Here is a 21,830-nt window from a genome sequence, read left to right on the forward strand (position 1 = left end):
TCCTTTATTTCATGAAAAGGCAAGCCTAAGAGAATAAAGCTAAAAATCCCAAAATAGATAACAATTTATTAGTCATGGAAAACATGAGTTGCACAGAAAAAAGCCAAAGAGTTAATCTTACAGAAGTGTTGGGATGACATTTCAAAAGCAATGCCTTTCCTACAGTGAAGGAACTAAAAAAATTCTTCCTTCTTGATGGGGTGATTAGCCGAAATAGCATACATGTTCCTGTGTGCCTTCCACATTTTCTAAAGAAAGTTCCAAAATTAGACATGAAAATACTAACTTGAAAGGGGCATTGTTGTAGAAGTAATTTTATTCTTTTCAATTAGGTAGCATAAATATGATCCTCAAGAAACAGCAGATGCTGACAGTCCTACCACACACATGCTATACGTATGCAGACAACAAAAATGACAGCACTCATCTCCTTACTCTCTAAACTTTCATTAAAAAGAGAAGAGGTAGACACCCAAGCATGCTAAGTAAAATAAGACTGCCAAGATACCACTGCCAGGTGCAGGCAAATCCTCAACAGTGTGGAGCATATATTGACCCATTATACCACAGTGAAAGCCACATCTATCACAGTGCAGCGGAACTTGGAAAAAAAAATAAATAAAGCTTGATAGTAAACAAAGGGAGGGAAAAATAGGTCTCAAATCAACCCTCCTGTAATATCAGAATATTACCCAATAAAGAAAAATAATCGTTAATAAACTGGTACTCCACATGATCTTAACAGAAGCGTCGAACAACTTAACTGTCATGAAAAGATAGATAATGTGACCTCATGCAGTTCAAGTTGCTGAAAGTACGAAACAAAATTGTTACAGATTACTACCAGCTCTACACTTACAGAACTGAACACTGAGGTTTTTGGCAGCAGAGAATAATTTCACTGGAGGTATGACTGAAATTCTCCACTTCTGCTTAAAAAGAAGCCTTTGCTAAACTTGACAGATCCCCTGAATCAAAAGGGGAGGAATTAAGTTTAAATCCAACTTAATTCTATTAAAAAAATTCCTTCCTTCAGTTGCTTTACTGTGGCATGACTGATGTCCCAGTTTTAACAAAATCCAACTCTAATTTTCAGCGAGACACATTTATGTAACAACATTATACAACTTGAAGTTTAAGATAGACAGCTTAGGCATTTCTTTGCTATGGTTCACATGACATGAGTGACTGATTATCTAGGTTCTGCACTAAAAAAAAAAAAGCAGCTTGCATGCCATTGTAAAACTCATTGCTTTGCTGTACTAGAACACAAATCTCAAGAGACAGCTCCTAAATCATAGTGTTAGAAGACAAGTATACAGATGAAAGTACAAGATGACTTTCAATTTTCTTGTTAGTTCAAAGTAATTCTTCATGCAAGAACACACAATACACTCATACATCAGAGGGACATGCAGAACTCTTCCATTTAGGAATGAAGGATTCAACATAAAAAAACCCCTACAGTTTGATGTTGCTTTTAAAATATGTCACACAAAATGACATGTTTCTCAACAGAAGTCATGCCCTGCCACTAACACATATTCATTTATAAATAGCTAGAAAAATCAGAGTTCAGGAAACTTAAGGAAAGCATCTCTCTCTGTACTCGAGTAAAGCATTGTTACTACATAAGGATCGAACCTATAAAAAAAAAAGAATAAATTCAAGACACGGAAATGTCATGTATGACAAATTAATTAAAATGGGCCAGTAACCTCCATTTGCTTTAGAACCTGAACAAACTAAGTCTATGCATACCATCAACCTCACCTCCAGGAGCAGCTTTTCAGGGACTGGCAAACATCCTGTCATGTTATCCCCTTGAGCAAGCCAAAACCAGAGCTTTCTTTTTTCCCTCCAAAACAACCCTAGTGATTCATGTGTGGCTAAGTACAATGTTATAAGGTGTTGTAAAGAAGGAAGGATATTAATGCCACCTAGGTGGCAATAAATCATGGCTCTCCAGGTTAGAAAAAGCAGCATAACTCTGGCTGTAGTTATGATATAGTTCTATAAACTTACAGAGGCTAGAAAATGGAAATAAAGAACTTCTGTTTCTCCAGAAAAACAATGCAGCATCCAAAGAAATCAGGGTAAACGTGTGAAAAATAAGAGGAAATCCTTGTGCTCCCCAGCCTCCCTATTGCCACAGAATGTTGTGGCAGCCAAACATGCAGTTTTCAGAAAACTATCAATTTGTCTTCACATAATTCTAGAATTCTCCCACCATCACAGTCAGTATACGGCCCATCACTAGCCGCTTGTTAAATAACTGTCACCTTGCCTATTCACTTGAATAGTGTTATGCATGCTCACGCACATTGTATAAGATATTGAGCACATCTATTTGACACCTACTAAAGGTTTTACCTGACAAAAATCCAAGTTTATGTAGAAAAATTCAAACCATACTTTGGCAACATATTCTGCAATTCTGTTCCATGGCAATAAAAGATGCATTCAACATATTAAGAAGTCTTATCTTAATTGGTAAAAATATTCTAAAACTTGAAAATTCCATTTACACGTGAAGCTTCCTTGCATGATTTCAGAAATCAACTCATTTTGCATTCAGGTTCACAAAGGTAAGTAATAGGTATGTGACAGGTATAGCAAAGACACAAATTAAAGGATCTACTTTAAAGATGTAATAGCATAACTAGAATGATGTTATTGCATATCTAGCACAATTAGTTTGTTGAATGCTTCTAAAAACAAACTGGCAAAAACACTGCATGCAGATGATAGTCCATAAAAAACTCCAAACAATTAAAAAAACCAAAAAATCAATACACAGTAGTCCTTACCTAGCTGTTTTTCTCGTTCTTGTCTCCGTTCTCTAGCAAGCCGTTGCCTGTCATCAACCTTTAGTATTGTTGGATGATCTGCAAATGGAGGGAGGGGGAAAAATATTAGGCATATAGCATAAAATCAAATAGTACCATAAACAAGCTTTTAGGGGAATGACCAAACAACTCTAGTTATTCTACTTTCAAAATACATCACATTTCCAGAAATCCATCTTATAAAAAAATAAAAGATAGAAACATTAAAAAAAAAATGAGTGTATTCTAATTATCAAGATGTAAAACACTCCCAAAGAATGAAATAAATTGTAACTCTGAATTCCAAGCAAGGCTACTGCCTGAGAAAACCCAGGAAGTTTTGTTTTGTTTCCAAGCCTACAACAACTTGATTGCTTAAGAACATTCTGACAAAATACTGTCTATTATTCCATAACCTCCCTCCATAATGCATCTACAGGAAATTCTATTACAACGCAGCACCCTCTTTCCACCAGTACTACCTAAAAAAACCTGCCAGTAACCTCTATTTCACAAGACTGAAGCAGTTCAGCACCCAAAGGTTGGATCAAAACACTGTTGCAGTTCTGGTTGAGCTTTTGAAGATAGCATGATATTGATGTCCACAGATGTTTGCATGCACTTGTTAAAAGCTCTGGTGAACAAGTTAAGACAGTGCATCACATGCATGGACTGGTACAATACCAGTAAAGATAATAGTATCCTCAACTCTGCTTGTAGATTTAAAGTTAGCTACATGATTTCTTTAAAAATATCTGCAACTGTCCACTTGGATCACAGCAATAAGACTAAGAATAACATCAAAAATCTGCGCAGAGCCCAGGCTTGACTATAAAATCTCAGGTTTGGTTGGAAAAACATCACTTGTTCAGAGTTCTCCGGAAAACAACAAAATGCTAAATTGCTAGCATCCTACTTCCAGCCTCAGCAGTGGAGCTGTTCCAGACAAAAAGGGAACAAAATCCAAGGTACCAATTCATCTCAGCATGCTGCCAAACCTAATTTCCTACTCATCCTTAGCCCGTTCTGTTAAACCTGGAAAACTGTTCATTTTATGCTTTTTCACTAGCACTGAAAAAGTCTGCTTTGAGAACAAGAGAAAAGAAACACCACAGAAAAATCAAAAAGATTTCTGGGTATAAAGAAATGGTCTGATTTATTTTACTATTGAGGGGAACTCAGTTTTTAAGTATTTTAAGAAAAAGAACTACCTAGAATACTGTCATCATGGAAGTGCACATAAAAACAAGACAAGAGATCCTTTTCATTATTCAGTGCTAATACACAAGCAAGCAATTTGTAAAACATGTAAAGTCAGCCTTTGTGTATAGACTCCATACCTATAAAAAAAGGAACTAGCAAAAAAATACAATGGGTTGTAAAGAAGAGGTTAAAGACATTTGCAAAAATTCCTGAAGTGAGGATGTGCTAGACAGATTTTGAATAGTTATTTCAATTAAATGAAAAAAATCAGTAATGCGCATTTCATACTCTAACTCAAATTTCTGCATCAGGATGACAGGATTTCTTGGATGAAAGAGTTCACTGACGACTAGCTTCAGTTTAATTATTCTTGAACTCTCATCAGTGAAAAACTATCATCTTCAACAATGGTCAGAGACTACAGCCCCAATTAATGGCCTTAATAGTGATGAAAAGTAAGAGCTGCAAGGAGAAAACCCATTGCATAGCTGGTAGGAAGAACATTCAAACACGTTAGCCCCAATGAAAGGTGCAACAAGTGAGCAAGTCACCAGCAAAGACAAAAATCTATCACCCAGTTACAGATCAAACCTTTAACATGGGTTGAATAGCACACAGTGCTGCCATTTATGAAACAATGCCTAGCCATGCCATTGCATAGATTTGTCCAATGTATGGTGTAGATTAACATCTGGCTGATGTTAAGAAGTGTGCTGACTTGCATGCAGTCTCTACAGCATGTGGGCAGAGGTCAAAAGGGTAATAATATTCCTTCTCTCCAGTGGCTGGCACACGAGATTCGCAAAACATGTATTTCTGTAGCATGAGTAATTAGTGCTAGTGGAATAATGCACACCCAATATGAACTCCCCTGGAAAACAAGGATTCCCCTTCAAGGGCTGTCAGCAAAATCAATTTAACATCGAGTTGACAGAGAATGATGAGACACTGGGGAACAACATAAAATCCTTCTTTCAGAATGTACTATTCTCCTTCCAGGTTTTTTTTTTTTCCTTTCTTGAGAGGACAGACTTTCCATATCAGGGAGAAGCAGCAATTCTTCAAAGAGGCAGGAGGGATACATGGACAGGCAAACTGAAAAGGTCTCCCTTAAGAATTCCTAATTATAAGCAATGGAAGGAATAAAATAAATTTTTAAAACTGCCCTCTGCCATTCTTTTTGAAGATATCCAATTATTTTTTTTCTATCACTCACCTGATAGTGTTCACACACACAGCCCCTCTCCCAACACCCCAGGATGTTAGAACAACCCTAAAGAATTCACAATAAGTTGCAGACTATGCAAAGTGTAAGTATGTCTTCAGTAACAAGCTATTTTGCATATATTTGGGAGCACAAAGAACTAAATCAATATTGGCACAAAGATGTGGATAACACGTTTGTGGCAGACCAGCATTGTCGTTGCTCTACTAGAAGCTGGAGCATACATTAGTGGTGCAAATCTTACACTGTTAATTAAAATGTCTTTTCTAAGCCTTGAAAATGATCCTTCATAGTTTGGCTACAAACCCAATCTCCAATAATTGTGTTCTGAATCCAGCTGATCTGCTGACAGCCCCAGTACACAGCTTAAATAGCTTCAAATTGTGGCAAAACAAGAAAGTTCACTGGGCCTGCTCCCCATTTTATTTCTCATGTCTCTGCTCATTAATAACCCCTGCCAGGCAAATACCTGGGGGACTAGCGTTTCTTCTTATTCAATAGGAATACAAGGACATACACACAAGGTGCTTTGTACTCTCTCTTGCTTGTATTCATCATCAGGCAACAGCTTTAAGTTGCTGCACAAGGGAGATGGGAAACACATCATTTACAACAAATCCTGCAAGAATTCCTCAATTCCTACAGAAATAATTGAAAACTGGGCATATGCAAAGCCTTACAGAGAACACTCCAGGAAGACCCAACACGCTGCTGTAGAAGTTGCAGTCTGATTATGATGCAATGCGTGTGAACTTACGCTCAGCAACCTATTTCACTATACTTACGTAACATACAAATACTTAATATTATGCCTGACAGGGATGTTTGTAGATTAAATAAGCCATAGTTCTATAAAGGGAAAATTAATTTTGTACCTATTGCTGGAAAGCAAGCCTTTAAACTACATATGAAAACAGTATTTTTCATAAACTTACAACACTTATTGTGAGTTTAAAATTATTTTTAAGAATTTACTAGTTCATTTAGAAAAGCTTAGAAGCCATGATCAGTATTTTGCAGCACTGAGATGCCAGTCGTTTTTGGTCCCTAATTATATTAACAAAAGGAAAATGCAAGCTTTTCAAATTCAAATTTTCTATATAATTAATATTCACTGAACTCTTAAGTACAGTTGACATTTGCAGAAATTAGGTTGCAAAATTAGTAATTGTCACATATACTTACTACATATGGCCAGTTTCTGTGGCTCAGATAACTATCAGCTGTGCTCAGAGTGAGTTCAAAAGTCAGACTACTACTATTCTTCATTTCCATTTATAATCCCCTCAAATCTGCTTCCATTCTGCCCTTAACTCCTAAGGTGCTAATTTCTTGCACTAAAGAAACTAAAAGGGATATCAAGTGAAAAACAACAGCCAGTTTGTATGTTAGTTCACAGGGGTGCTCTGGGGAGAAAGAAATGTAAGACACAGTATTATGTGAAAAGATGCATTGCTTGGATCTCAAACTCTCTTCCCTTTGTCTAGCTCCCTTTGCACTGCCATGCACACACTCAGAGTTGTCTTGGACTCCTAATATTTGTTCAGCCAGCAGACACCTTCTCAACAATAATGACATTGTTCATTGTGACAGCTGTCACTCCTGCTGCAAACTCTTTGGTTTCTTTTTCAACCAAAACAATGTTTGACATAAAATTTCTATGCAGTCTAAAGAAAAAAAAAAAAAAATCATCAAACCCCAAACACACCAAAACCAACCCCCAGCTCTCAGGAACTCTCTCCAGCATGGACTCTCACCAGCTGGGTGCAAAGCTAAACCCTGTACATGTGCCTGTGCTCTTCCCCACTCCAGCTCCAGGAATTTTAACGTTCCTTTCTACACACCAGCATAGATGAGGGGAACATAGAAGCAACTAGGACACCCTCCAAGAAATGAAAACTGGGATTAAACTACTGCAGGATATTGATCACTGTCCAACACCAAGAGTTCTGGTTTTGCTGTGGAAGTCGTTTATGTTGTTATCTCCATTCTCTTCTCTTTTTCCCATCGCCTTTCTGATTGAGAGCAGCCATAAATGCTGTGATTTGTGCGGGACCCAGCACTGCCTGGGCGAGCAAACGAGGTGTGATCTGAACACAGACAGCACTGGGATTGCTTCCCTCTGGGCACTCAGGCCAAAGCTACCCAGTTTGGGGATAGAGAAGAGCCTGTCAATACAAAACAGCCACTGAGCTGACAGGCTGTCAAGGAGGTGAAACAGGAGTTCTTACAGTGTGCCTAGTCCTCAGTAACACAAGCACCTATGCTTTCTCAGGCATCTGTACAAGATCACTATTAACTCCATATTTTAAGCTTGGGTACCTGAATTGCAAAACAGGCAGAATTTAGATATATAAGTGCTCTTCTGGATCTTGGTCTAAGCATGCAAGCGGAACAGACTCATGGCATCAAGGACTACGTTAAGCATTTTAGTACATAGGTTTTCAACTGTGTAAGCTAACAGTGAATTAAATTCATACAATGTACCAATCAGGTATGGTGAAGTAATGACAAACATCTGCTCACTGCATAGAGTATATTACAGAATATCGCATGCTTTGTAATAAGTGAAGAAATGTCTGAACAGAAGCACATTCATATATAGCTATAAATCCTTGCCTACAGCAGATAATTCTCATGCAAGCACAGATGCAGGTAGAGTGGCTTCTGTTGCCTTATCTCACTTCCCAACCCTCATTTCTAAGCTGTACTAAAATAAAAGTAGCACTTTTTTTTTCAGTTTTACTTCTTTGAAAACAATCAGAGATTCCAGCCTAACTAAGTATGAACAGTCACTGATACCAGTTTTGACTGAAACAGTAAGAGAGGTATAACAGCATCAAACATTTTAAAAGTTTCTACAATGACAGCTGTTTTTCATATACCATTGCGGCAAATAGCCTTATAAAATGAAGCATGTGGAATGGCGTACCTGGTTTAGTTCCAGTGTTGCTTTGACCTGAAGTGACTTTCTTGTCTTGTATTTTAGACCCTTCAGTTGCTAAAATAAGGAGGAAAAGGAAAGAGATTAATTAATCATATTACTTAACAACAGCTCAACCACTCTATTATAATGCAACTTAAACATTGCCAAATTCCCTTCAAAACCAGACCATTCTGAAATACCACTTTAATACCATTCTACACCATTTTGCATTGAAAAAACCTGAAAGTTACACAGAAAACACTGAAGCCACAATACAAGTTCCCTATTCAAGTTGAGGGGAAAACCACAAGAAGATTCCATTTTAACAATAGTGTTTCTAATAAGGTGTATGATTTTTTTTTTTTTTCCATGCTATGCTAATGCTGTACACGCAGCTAATTTTTCCCCTTTCTTCTCAGTGATGCTTTGGAAACCACTACTTCCAAAGAACAGCAGCCTTTAATTTTTTATTTTTTTAAAATTTTATTTCCCTTGGAGGAAGCTGAATTAATCACACTGATAAAAGCAAATTAGTGGAAATAACAGAATGTAACTGCAGAGTGACTTTGAAGCAGCAAACATTAAAACATGTTGCAATAATTGGATGCAATGAGGAACCTGTTGCTGAAGGTGACTTGCAGATCCTAGGTTTCTCAAAGTATGGTACCAGATACTGGTAAAAACTTCATAGATGCTTCACAAATTGCTAACACGCTCATTATGCAGAATTGAAGAGAGGATAATTTATGACCTGAATGAAGTCTAACAGATGAGTTATTCCCATTATTTTCAATAGACTTTTGATCAGGTCCTGTCAGTCTAGAAAGAGATAATTCTGGGGCTCTGAATGCCCTTTCAACAAACCTTTATAAAGAAGCACCAAAAGAATCATTATGATACTTCATATCACAACCATATCCTTGGCTCAGCATCTATTTATAATTAAAAGCCAAGCCAGGAAATTAGATGACATGATTTTCTCAGCTTACTACTCATCTTCATGTCCAGCAGCTCCACTATAGGAGTGTTTGAGCCCAGAATGCAGCAATCTGGGAAGAGTCTAATGACAGACTGTAAAAATTCTAAGAGCCCTTCCACAAACAGCTTGGAAGTATTTGCAAGCAAGGATGAAGAGACAATTATATCAATAAAGCTTAGGGGAGGGAAAAAACTGAACCCATTCATTTAAATTAAAATATCACTAGAAATGAAAGTTGGAAAAACCCTGATTACACCAGCTTTAAAAGCTAAACAGGCATTACCGTATTAGACCCACTTTAAAAAACATAATTTTAAAGATTTTTTTCAGAAGGCTCCACGCAATTTCCTACACTTGTCAGTTTTAACAATACACACTCAGGCCTTACTGCCTTAGTGAGTTCATTCCCTTTATGGCCTCACAAAAGTCTTTGTTTGCCCTCTACCTCCTTCCATAGGAATGTTTCAGGATGAACATAAAGGTAAAAGGTAGCAGGAGGAGCCTATGGGACACTTACTGTACCCTTTTTGCAGGTGGCCAGCAGCTAAAACAACCACACAGCCATTCACTCTCTCCTGCCCCCCTCATTGGGATGGGGAAAAGAATCAAAAACAGTAAAGCTCATGGGTTGAGATAAAAACAGTTTAATAGGGCAGAAAAGGAAGAGAACAACAACAATAATAATAGAATATACCAAACAAGTGATGCACAGTACAACTGCTCACTACCCACTGACTGATGCCCAGCTAGTTCCCAAGCCACGGCCCCTCCCTGGCCAATTGCCCTCAGCTTATATACTGAGCATGACATCATATGGCAGGGAATATCCCTTTGGCCAGTTTGGGCCAGCTGTCCTGGCTGTGCTCTCCCAGCTTCTTGTGCACCTCCTGCAGCAGGCTCATGCCTCCTCACTGGCAGGGCCTGGGAAGCTGAAAAGTCCTTGATTTAACTGTAAACCCTGCTTGGCAACAACTAAAGCATCAGTGTGTTCATAGAATCATAGAATATCCTGAGCTGAAGGGACCCATGAGGATCATCGAGTCCAACTCCTGGCTCCACACAGGACCAGCCAAATCAGAGCATATGACTGAGAGCGTTGTCCAGACGCTTCTTGAACTCGGTCAAGCTCGGGGCTGTGACCACTTCCCTGGGGAGCCTGTTCCAGTGCCCGACCACCCTCTCGGTGAAGAACCTTTTCCTGATATCCAACCTAAACCTCCCCTGTCGCAGCTTCATGCTGTTCCCTCGGGTTCTATCACTGGTCACCAGAGGGAGGAGATCAGCACCTGCCCCTTCGCTCCCCCTCGTGAGGAAGCTGTAGGCCGCGATGAGGTCTCCCCTCAGTCTCCTTTTCTCTAGGCTGAACAAACCAAGGGACTTCAATAATGTTATCAACATTATTTTCATACTAAGTCCAAAACACAGCACTATGCCAGCTACTAGGAAGAAAATTAACTCTATCCCAGCTGAAACCAGGACAGTGTGGGGAGGCAGGTGACAGAATGGAAAAATAGCATTGATCAAATGTTTACTGTTCATAAGCAATCTTTTGCTGAGAGCAACATTCAAAAAAAATCACATCATCTCACAAAAAAAAAGTGTGAAATTTTAAATAATTGTCAAAAAAGACACTCCCCTCCCTGACAATGGTATTACAGTCTCTTTTGATTGACAGAAGTGTTGAACCTAACAAATAATTGATTCCAAATCACAATAAGAATTGTCACACCTTAAAGGCAGCCAAAGAAAAGATTTTAGTATTTTACCATTTTAAAGGCCTCATACAAAGGATTAGTTTGACCTATAGATAGATGGACTGGTTTTTGGCAAGATAATCTGAGCAACACTGAACACTTGCACCTCCCAGGCTTTGTAGAATCTATCATTACCAAAACCCATACCTTTTCCTCTCAGTGTTGAAATTGGTGGTAATAAGCCTGGAAAAAAGTGTTTTATTCACCAGAGTAAGTGCATTTAAATTCTTTATACCTTACGAACTCTTTATATCTTACTACTACCTTAACTTGAGGGGGCAGGTAGGTAAAATAGACTATCCTCCTGCTTGAATCAGCCATTTAGAACATTCTCAGAAAAAGTCCTGCTGTAATGCATGGGGAACCTACACCATGATTCCCATCGGCCTGGCCTAGGGCATCATATAGAAGAGGAAACTGTTATAAAAGGGTAAAAATATTGTTTCTGAGCATTAGTGAGACCACTGATGTTCTAATAGCTTCAGCACAAGTTTATTTGCATACCTTATACAGTGCATGTGCATTATTTTCTTCAAGGATTGTGCCATGGGTTTATGTAATACTCTATTAAATTCAAAACAATGATTTAAATGCCATCCAGACAATACACTTGTAACAGAGCCTAGGTACACAGAGTAATATTTTTTTTCCATATTTCCTCTTGTCTGACATTTCCTTGGAATATATTGTGACACAGTTTGAGCACACATTCATATGACCACTCACATGACAAGTGATGAAGAAAAAATGGCACAAGCATGAGTTTTAATGATGCTGGATATCAAATAAGAATTGGCAGAAGTATTTAGCAACTAGTGTAGGTGTGCTCCCACATAGAATATAACTCTTGCTTTAAGATATAAACAGATTAATCAGACAACTAAACATTTAAAATCCAAACCTAAAAATTGATGACACTGGTTCCAGCAAGACTCATAACACATGCCAGGAGAGACATCATTCAACTACCTAATACTTGCTCTGCTGCTTATCTTGAACCAATATCTTTACATGGAGGGAAAAAAAATTGCATAAAGAGGTGTTGGAAATAAGAGGATATTTTTCTGTGAAGCATTCTGGAAACTGCTGAAGATAGCCCGGGTAATAGCACAGATATATTGGGGAAGACAATCACAGAATCTGAGTTGTTGAGGCTGGAAGAGATCTCTGGAGATCATCTAGTCCATCCCCTCTGTTCAAAGTGGGGATGCCTTGAGCAGGCCATGCCCAGTTGGTTTTGAATATCTCTATCAATGGAGACTCCACAACTGCTCTGAGCAACCTGTGCCAGTCTTTGACCACTCTTCACAGTGGACAAGTTTTTCATATGTCCGAACAGTATTTCCTGTATTGCAGTTTTGTGCCCATCATAACCTGTCTTGTCACTGCGTGCCACAGAGTCTGGCTCTGTCTTTTATTCCACTCCATCAGGTATTTTCTGATAAGTGGTTCTCCTAGTTTGTTTGGGGTTTTTTTGTTTTAGGTTTTGTTGTTTGTTATTTTAATTTTTTTCCTTCCAGTGTTTTTGACATTGAACCGAAACACTGATTTGCCCAGAGCCGACCTTCACTTTGCAAGGACCTGTTTCAGTAAATGGTCTTCCAACAGCTATTCACAAATGAACTCTTCAAACCAGGATGTTCTGGTCAGTTATTCAACTCTTTTCTTTGGCCTTTCTCCCCAGGTGAGATGCTATCTAGCATCCGTCCTCTGGGATAACGCTTTCAGATAAGAAAGTCAGATGAAAGCTTTGTCTAAGCAGGGTCTACAAGGGCTTAAAAATATGCAACTTTACCTACCTATCCAGTGCATGGATTTCAGAGACTGCATAGAAATCACCCACTGACTGAAGCACTGACAGAATCAAAACCTTGTTTTCTTTCTACACACATCAATGGAACACTGTATTATTATGGTTGGAAGCTCCCACAGCAAGGCTGGAGACGTGGAAAGATGATGTTAAAGCTCTGTTCAGTTGAGGAAGGACATCAGCTACAGGTCTCCACTTCCAGAAGTGGAATCTTCAACAGATGAAATGCAGTGGGAGGGGGCACTTGGGGACCACAAGCAAAAGATGGTGCTCAGACCTATGTTAGGGTCAGGACGCGCACAGCAGCCCCCACAGAACTGCACCCTCACAAACATCTGAAAAAGGGAACCATACAAGGGCTGCACAACCGTGGATGAGAGTATAGGCAAGACCGATGCATGCCTGCAGCAAGCTACGTGTGCCTGACAGTTCAGATACACCTCTGGGTAAAGGGTGCACTGAGCAGTCAAGACAAAATACCTCCTTCCAGTTTCTTGCTCCAATTCCACAAGTGAGAGACAGCAGTACTGAAAAACAGCCAGAAGAAAGAAAAACATAGCTAGAACAGAGGAGGAGGGACTAAAGGGAAAAAAGAAGAAGAAAGAAAAAATCTAGCTATTCTGTCGCTGCCGCTTGTCAGCTAATCCCCCAGTTAGACTGAACAGCTCCCGAATGTGAAAGAGAGCCAGGGGGTGCGTGCTGGGAGATAGAGGAGGCATCAGAAGTGACAACTGGAACAAACTAGTGCCTCATTCAAAGAGTATTGTCAATATATAGCAGAGAAAATCTGGCATTAAACTGGGAAATTTAGAACAGAGTTAACTGAGAACTGCTATATTCTTTACTCCTTAGCATCCAATTCTGCTACCTCCAACTACTTCCTGAGGAACATTCCTCCAAAAGCAAACAAAAATCCCACTCTTTAGTTCACATGCTTATTTTATATAGCATCTTATGCCTGATATGCACAATGTAAAAATGCATAGTTTGAACTAGTCAGAATTAAGTGGAGAACAGAGCCTGCTAGGACTGTATAAAGCAAGAACGAAGAAGTGGGGCTACTCTAGGCAATTATATGTAGCCACTGGGAACAGTGGCTGGCTAGCACATCAATCAAATCATAGGTATTGTTGTGCTGTGGAGTGTGTTGAACCCACAGATACAGGTCAGAGCTGACAAAGTTTATTAGCTTAAAATGCAGAACTACATTAAGACCGAAATACTGAATACCTGACATGGAATAAGAGTCTGAGCATTCAGCAACTGGCTGTTCTAAAGCAACAGCACTGAACTTTAAGACTAAAGGGTAAGTTTGGATATGAAATTCTCTCTAACGGTAAAACTGAAATGTTTATCCTACTAATAAATTCATGTGATCCATGATCCAGGGGCTGGATACAGCAAGAACAAACTTCAACGTGAATAAAAGCTTTCCCACTGCTTGTGACTTTTGCCTCTTCTTACATCCTCAGCTTATGAATAAGACTTTGGTAATATGTACACATGTAAAAGCTACTCTCCATACTTACTTTTTACTTGTATTTTAAAAGCTTCGGAACAAAGGACAGCAATCTGTCCAGAGATAAATAGATCTGAAAGTCCTGTGGCTGGCCAAAAAGTACCAAGATGCATGCAGCTCAGCTGATAGATAAAAAGATAAAACCAGCAGCTGGATGTCTAATATTAAAATCTTCAGAGTAAGTCAGGACAAAGTTACGATCTACTCTTCAGAAATGTGGGGGTTCTTTACACAAGAAAAAACCCATATACACACTTGTTAAAGACTATAGTTTTCACAAAATCCACTTGATAATAACAACTCTGAAACCACCCCTCCAGAAGAGCCTGGGGAGAAGGAGCCTGGCAATCTGTTCCAGCACAGCTGGACACAATGTTTTCTGGTATTGCTGCACTGTACTGGAAGTTGGACTGACCTTGGACAGACCAACTTCCTTATGCTGCTGCTTCTACCAGCTGTGTCTGAGCTGAACACTGAGTCAAGGCTACTCCTTGCTTTTATTTATTCACTGTATAAGCACACTCTGGAGCCCTAATCTTGTTCAGGACCCAATATGCTTTTTTCATAAGATTATTATAAAACAGTGCTTTGAGTGTACCAAAATTACATTGCAACCAGAGCTAGTTTTGCTTTCGTAAGGTCTCATGCACACATACATAACAGTTAAAGTCCTTCAAAATGAGATAGTAAGAAAACTCTTATTTTCAGCTAACACATGCTACAATATGACCCTGCTGGGATGCATGGTGATGGATCAAGCAAAGACACCCAAAAGCCTGAGCACAAAACCAAACCATCTCCTTCTCTCATCACTGAAATTCATGTGTACGTACTGCTCAGAACAGCTGTGTCCGAGATGTTTACTCTCACACTTGAACTGTGCAGGAACACAGGAACTAAGCATCAGCATTTCATTCATATAAAACATTTCCTTTTCCCCTCCTCTGCAACAACAATTTAAAACTTCCCTTCCCTGCAGAAAGTAATAAATGGTGGCTTGCGGATACATTCTGAAGCAAACTTCATTCTTTAAAAATCTTGCTGCAGAGCCCTTCCTATGCAGCAGATGTGCTGTCCTGGTAGCCAGCAGATGCTTCCTGATCAGTTGCTAAGAACAGCAGCAAACCAGCACAGGAAGAAGCCCCTGCTCTCAGTCACTACAGACTGGTGTCTCCATGAAGGCGCAGAGACTGGTTCAGCTCGGACTTCAGCTGGGAGGCTCAGAAGAGCACTGGGGGTAAGCTCAGAAATCAAGAATTTTTTAGCACAACAGAATGGGAAAGCAAGGGAAATATCTGGGGATGGGAGGACTGTAGGACTGAGCAATAGGTTGCAGAAGGGACAAGGAGAGAATCAGAGGATTCCGATAGGAAGAAAGCCTGCAGAACATTAACACACTTTTTGCAGCGGCTTGGTCCCAAGAGATGTGAGCTTTTTAGGGAAAGAGGAACCAAGACGCTGATGGTGCACTGGCTGTCTTTCAGGCTAGTCCTTTGGGGAGTAGCAGAACTGAAGCATCAGGAGGACAAGTCTACACTCAGCACACTTACTGTCAAGCCCCCTCCACCCCACCCAAAAAAGCCCCAAGCCCTCTTAAAAGCCCTGGTGTAGACCATTCATAAAGAGACAGTAGAAAGATTTCCTTATCAGAGCTACCACTTCAGAAGAAAACTAGAAACACATCCAAAACAACCACCTCAGGCTTCTTAATTTAAATGCTTCAGAAAACTGTTAGCAGAATGAGTATAGTTATACCAGTAGAGCTCCAATTGAAATCCTTTTGTAACAAAATGTTTTAAAAAGCAACACTAATAAAATTATTTTTTAAAATATTTACAAGGTTCTGCCCATTACTATAGCTGTGAGGCAGTAAGACCTGCGACGTGTGAATTCTCTAACAGACTTAGATCTAACGTACTCCAGTGATTTAAAATTAACATCTAGACTTCTATTTTGAAAGAATAAAGAGATGTGCCTAATTTTGGTTAGATGTCAAAGATTCTCTTGTTAAGGGAAGTAGGTCAAAGGAACTGTTGAAGGAACTAGGGTGAAGCAAAGAGTACTTGCAGACTGTAGACCACTTTGCTATTCATGGAATAGTATAGAAATTGCCATTGTTTTCATCATGTTGTAGACTAGAAAGATAAACAGATGATTTAAAACTGACACAGCTAATTCAGCACTAAATTGTAAAACACTAACAACAGAAGCATAAATAGATTTCTTTGGAAACGATCCACAGACATAAAACCGGATGATGCAAATAACTACAGGGAAAGGGACACTTTTTTAGATTAAAACTGTGTAACTGCTCTATTGGGAGATGCATATTTATAAAAGAGTACTTTTGGCTGACTGTGTTGGCTTTAAAAAGCATTGCATCCTAAAATATTAAATAACTTAGAACATACCAAATTGAGTGCCTTTGTAGGGAGAGCTCTTATGCTGCTTAGTCTCTTAAAGATGATAAAAGAAACGCAATAACTGTAACAGCATTTATTAAAAAGCTGATGTTCACAGTATTTCCTCTAGATAATTAGATTGCCTCATCTTACTGCAATATAAAACAACAATATTAACACAGAAAGACCACTGGAAAAAATGTCCCTGTTATCTGCTGAAAAAGCCTGTGCTGTGAAGCAGTGGCTCTGCAGCTGACCAGAAGGCTGGCAAGCCCGTCCAGATACAGATGAGATACACCAATGGAAGCTTTTTAATTACACATCACCAAAATAAAAGCTGAAATGCCACCACCTGAGGGTATGCAGGACCTCAGTTCCAGACACCCAGCATTTTGTGCTGTGCAGCCTGTCTTAGGCCATGTGCTCTTCAAACACCAAGACTGGGAAAAATGCTACCTGCATATGGAGCACCTCTACATTTTTCTACATGAAAAGCTTTTCTGGACTTCAACTAGAGAGCTTGCTCCAAATGATGAGGTAATTCCTGTGAGTATTTCCAAGTCACGATAAAGCTTACACCTACCACTGAGAACTGGAGAATTAGGCACAGACCAACCTTTCAATATCACACTGATCCCAAGGTCAGATTGCTTGAGCTGAGGAGAGCAACTTGAGTATTCATTATTTGATATCCTTGTTCAGAGGGCACAATGATCAAAGCACATTGCAGCCTTTGAGTTCTACAAAAACACAGATAGTAACTGCAGTACAGTAAAGTGAATATGGGGATGGAAAGAAGGGGAAAATGGGTACTTTGCTCTACATTGCTCTATTAAGCAATTTGATCTTGAGATCTAAACATTTTAAAAAACAAAGCAATCTCTTTGGTCTCAGTTTTGCAATAAGAGAAGGTAATGATTTCTCCCCTCAAAAGTAAGAAGTAAAATAAAACATTCTTTTCCTGCAATATGTATTTTTAACTAAAATGAATGTCACAAAGTGAACAATATCTACTGATTAATTTAGGAGACTCATACAAGCTCCCAAGACCACCACAGTGCTGCCGCCTTGCCAGCCCACTGACATACACAAGCCATCACATCCCTACTGAACTCAGTGCATATCCATGTTTTCCTCTTTGCTTTCGACTCTTCCCAAATTTGTTCAGGCTGTACTAGTCTGACAGGACTTAGTGCCATGTGCACAGAGGTTCACAGCTACCATCCTAATGACTTCACATTTAAGATACAGAGCAGGTGTATAATGGCAGTATTTCTGCCATGGCAACAGACTGATCATTCAAAAGCAAAGCACAACTGCTTGTTTGTCTCACAGTAATTAATCCCTTTCTATAGTAACAGAGTTATCCTGTTGCCATATGGGGACATCAGCATATACGCATACCATATTCAGGTGCAGGCTGAATATGCCCTGCATAAGAACAAACACTTGTTATCTTCACTGACATCTCAGTTTGCTGCGCTTTGCTCTTGACAAGTGAGGTTTAGACCATAGAAGCAAGGTGAGGCTTTGGAACCACTTTTTCTTCTATGGGGAGCAAATTCAGATAGATACTGGCTTTCTGGATATTATACAGAAGAGACAGTTTTCAGCAGCTTATTTTTCTGCTTTAATGATCTCTCTCTGCTGCATGTGTAACTGCAGGCATACTCTAAATACCAGGGTGCTTCTAGCATTCCCCCCCCCGACACAAAGAACTGCAAGTGTTTTAAAGTGGCATGAAACACTGCAAAAATGAAGTGATATGAACTTTATAAGCAGAAGAAAGTTAGGTCAAAATAGGACTATTCCCCTTCAAAGCCTTCTTTCTAGTTAGGTTACTCTGCATTGCTACCTTACACAACTATGCAAGGGAGACCTACAACACAACTCTCCCACTGCATTACATTTAGGGCACATTCACCAGCTCCTTGACCTTCCGGGTACTTCCAACTACTTTCTTTGTACAGAGCTTCTACTAGCAGTACAGCAGCTCTCACTGGATTCCAAGTTACTAGCCTGCCATATGAAGGACAATTCCCTCACTTCCCATCCCTATTAAAAGACACCTACAATACAGCTTAAGAGATTTCCATTATCCAAGAGTTCCCCTCCTCCACTTTCAATTATTTTAAACTCAGAATCACTGTATCCACTGAAATAAGTGGACTCCTGGCCTTCATCCCATAATTGCTTTAAGCCATATTCAGTCTCATCCTATTGCTTATATGAAGAAAATTGGGTTGCGTGAGAAACTCTGTTGAATTACCTCATTTGTGAGAGAATAAATGGAGACTCACCCAGAAGAGAAGAGAAACCAGGTAACTTCAACCTAGCCTATAGATTTAGTGGCTATTTTCACCTTACAGTCAGCAATAACAGAAATACATTTGCAAAAACAGACAAGTGACTTCAGACAGAGTGTTTTACTCCCAGAGAAACTGCTCTGCAGAGTCCCTGACAACTGCCTTGAGTGAGATCTTATCAAATCTTTTACCAAAGAATCAGTAAGAATAAGGATGTTCAAAATGCAAGGAGGGAGGATGCGGGGAAAAACAGAAGTAGTAGCATTATTTAACACTAACAGTTAAGGCATTTAGTACTCCATGCAAAGGAGCATGGGGTAAAATAAACTACAATTGGTTATAGAAGCTGCAGAGATTTCTGCAAGATTCAGCTTCTTAAATAATGAAGTACTATCACCTTGTTTACTAAGGAAAAAAGTTCATTGCCATGTGGGTTTCATCTCCTGACTCAACACCCCGAGCTAACTCAGGTACTGAAAGTAGGAGAGTCTTGTCAACACTAGAGTCCAACACAGGAGCTAAAAGCTTGACTAAAAAGCTAAGTTAAGCATTACACTGAGATAGCTACACTGCTCCTGGTACCTAGTTATCTTCACACAATACCACATTAGGCCACTTAGATTTATGCCTGGGACATCTGCTGGGTTTTCTTTTCCAGAGCGGTAAATTCTAGACCACCTACAAGGTAGTGGGACCAATACAAGTAACATAGGTGACCGTTTCACTGCTGCAGAGCTTCCTGGGCAAAGCTCTACAGCTCACAAATTTTATGGAGATGTTCAGAGTCTTCCTTCCAGCCTTAGACAAATAAAACATGAATAATACCTGCCAGTCACTATATCAACAACAACTTCTCAACTGAAGACAGCAGGAAGATTCACAGAAGCTGCACTTTGTTTATATAACCCACTTTGTGCAGACAATTATTTCTGACAGTTAAAACTACAAAGACTGCATGCTGTTATTTAGCAGTTAAGTTCCTGGATGCACGCATTCAAGCCATTACTCTAATCAAGAGTACACTTGCCTGAGGAAAACCGGCAGTTTTCTGCTAGGCTTCCTCCACCTTGCTAGAAGGGATGCTGTAACTACTGACAGCAAGTACAACACTCCATTTTCTAATTTTTCTCCTGTTCTTTATACAAAAGATCTATCCTATTACTGTAAGCTAAATAAGACAAACATTTAATGCGGTGCAAAATGCATATATTCAGAAACAGTGAAGCAAAAAGCAATGTTTCCTACCATTGTTCGGCTGACACACTGACTTAAGAAAATATATTTCTGACTTATCGTTAATCACTTCAATCACTGTCAAAAATAAAAGCTGTGCCAGGACTACACTGTTATATTTAAGGAGGCACAAGACAAATACAGCTACTACTAGCCAAGAGCTCAAGTAAATTCTCAAGACACCATTTACTGGAAAACTTGTCTTTCAAAGTGAACATCACAGGAAACTGGAAAATTCTATTTTCATTTCAGGGACCAGTTCTTTACTGTAATCTTTATTGCAATCTTTACTGATATAAAGCTGCCAGGAAACAGGACTTCCTGAGGAGTAAGGTATTGCTGGGCATAAGGGCAGCAGACTCTAACAGGTAATTATAACACTGCATACACAGAACTGGGGCTGCACAAACAGCCTTAATTATTTCTGAGCTCCATGTCTTTGGAAAAACTATATAAATGAGTATGTGTTTAGAAAGGCAAAGTTATATATTTGAACAGGAAGCTACTTGCATAAAATCTTTAAATAACACTAACATTTACTTTTAAAGTCTCTTTAATATGAACATGTCAAATGGTTATTAGAGCTGTTTGACCTTTGTGTTATAAGAATAATTCATCACTTCAGGTACACTACCAAAAACAAAGTACATTTTTCCCCAGGTTCTTTCTGGAATCTCAGGCTGACTGTCCACCACTAAAGTGGAGCTTATCTTTATATGCTGCCACTCCCCTCCAAGTGCGTAACTTGCTTCTCTCTATAGACTCTCCATGGCAGACTACTCTAATGGCAGCACAAACATTTGCTCCAAGTCCAGTACTATGACAGCTCTTTATACATCATAAAAACATAAATCATTACAAATCCACGTAGGTTTTCTTTTAGTTCCTTAAGCACTGGTGCCACTGGCCTTCCAAGCACTTGCTTGTTAGCTATCTTGGTGATTGCATTGCCTGACTGCCATAATTTGCAGCTCCTACCCTTCAGAGACATCAATTTCACTTGTTTTCTCCTCCAGTCTTCAGGGAAACCTTTTGTCTCTGACTGACTAGCTTTTATTTTAAGCATGTTCCATGATTTCAAAAACAGTCTGAGAGGATCCAGCCATATTCAGGCTTTAACAATCCCTGAAAATTAAGTACTCTAGAGAAATAACATATGTAAGAATGAGTTGCTACAGAAAATAAATAAAACCTCACATTTCTTAGTCTACTTTCTTAACAGAAGCAACAAAAATCTTACCTTGCCTCATCCCATTGCTTTTAGTCTGATATACATAGGTAGTCTGTCTATCCACCAAATCAGAGCTTGTTAAAAAAAGTATAATTGTCATTGCATTTGGTGCCTTAGTTACCTGGGAAAATCCACCATGGTGCTGGTTGGATCGTGTCTAACACAGACAGAACAAAGAATACAACAAGCGTTAAGCTTGTTGCTTTGTTCTTCAGATCTAATTTTGTATTATTTTATAAGGATGACATGACAGAATATGGAAAACATCTGACTAGGCACTGCATCATACTGTAATCAAAAGAAATCTATTTAACACCAAATTTTAAGTATTCAAGAATAAAAATCAAACCTGGAAGTTACTTTAAACCAAAACCCTCAAGCGTTCAGTATTTTGCAACAAATGCTTCTCATTCT

The 21,830-nt window shown here is 39.1% G+C and overlaps 1 protein-coding gene across 12 annotated transcripts in view; it reads right to left on the reverse strand.

Annotated features, from left to right (window-relative positions):
- Window positions 1–21,830, reverse strand: part of MAP7 (microtubule associated protein 7) — a 119,687-nt gene that overhangs the window by 45,220 nt on the left and 52,637 nt on the right. For all 12 annotated transcript variants that reach the window (XM_054819465.1, XM_054819475.1, XM_054819474.1 and 9 more), the window contains 2 exons: window positions 8,189–8,257; window positions 2,811–2,888 (listed from right to left, as the gene is read on the reverse strand). In XM_054819465.1, coding sequence (XP_054675440.1) covers window positions 2,811–2,888; window positions 8,189–8,257 — 147 coding nt within the window. The remainder of the gene's footprint in view (window positions 1–2,810; window positions 2,889–8,188; window positions 8,258–21,830) is intronic.

This window comes from Grus americana, chromosome 3 (assembly GCF_028858705.1).
Source record: "Grus americana isolate bGruAme1 chromosome 3, bGruAme1.mat, whole genome shotgun sequence".
In the NCBI taxonomy this organism is placed as follows: Eukaryota; Metazoa; Chordata; class Aves; order Gruiformes; family Gruidae; genus Grus; species Grus americana.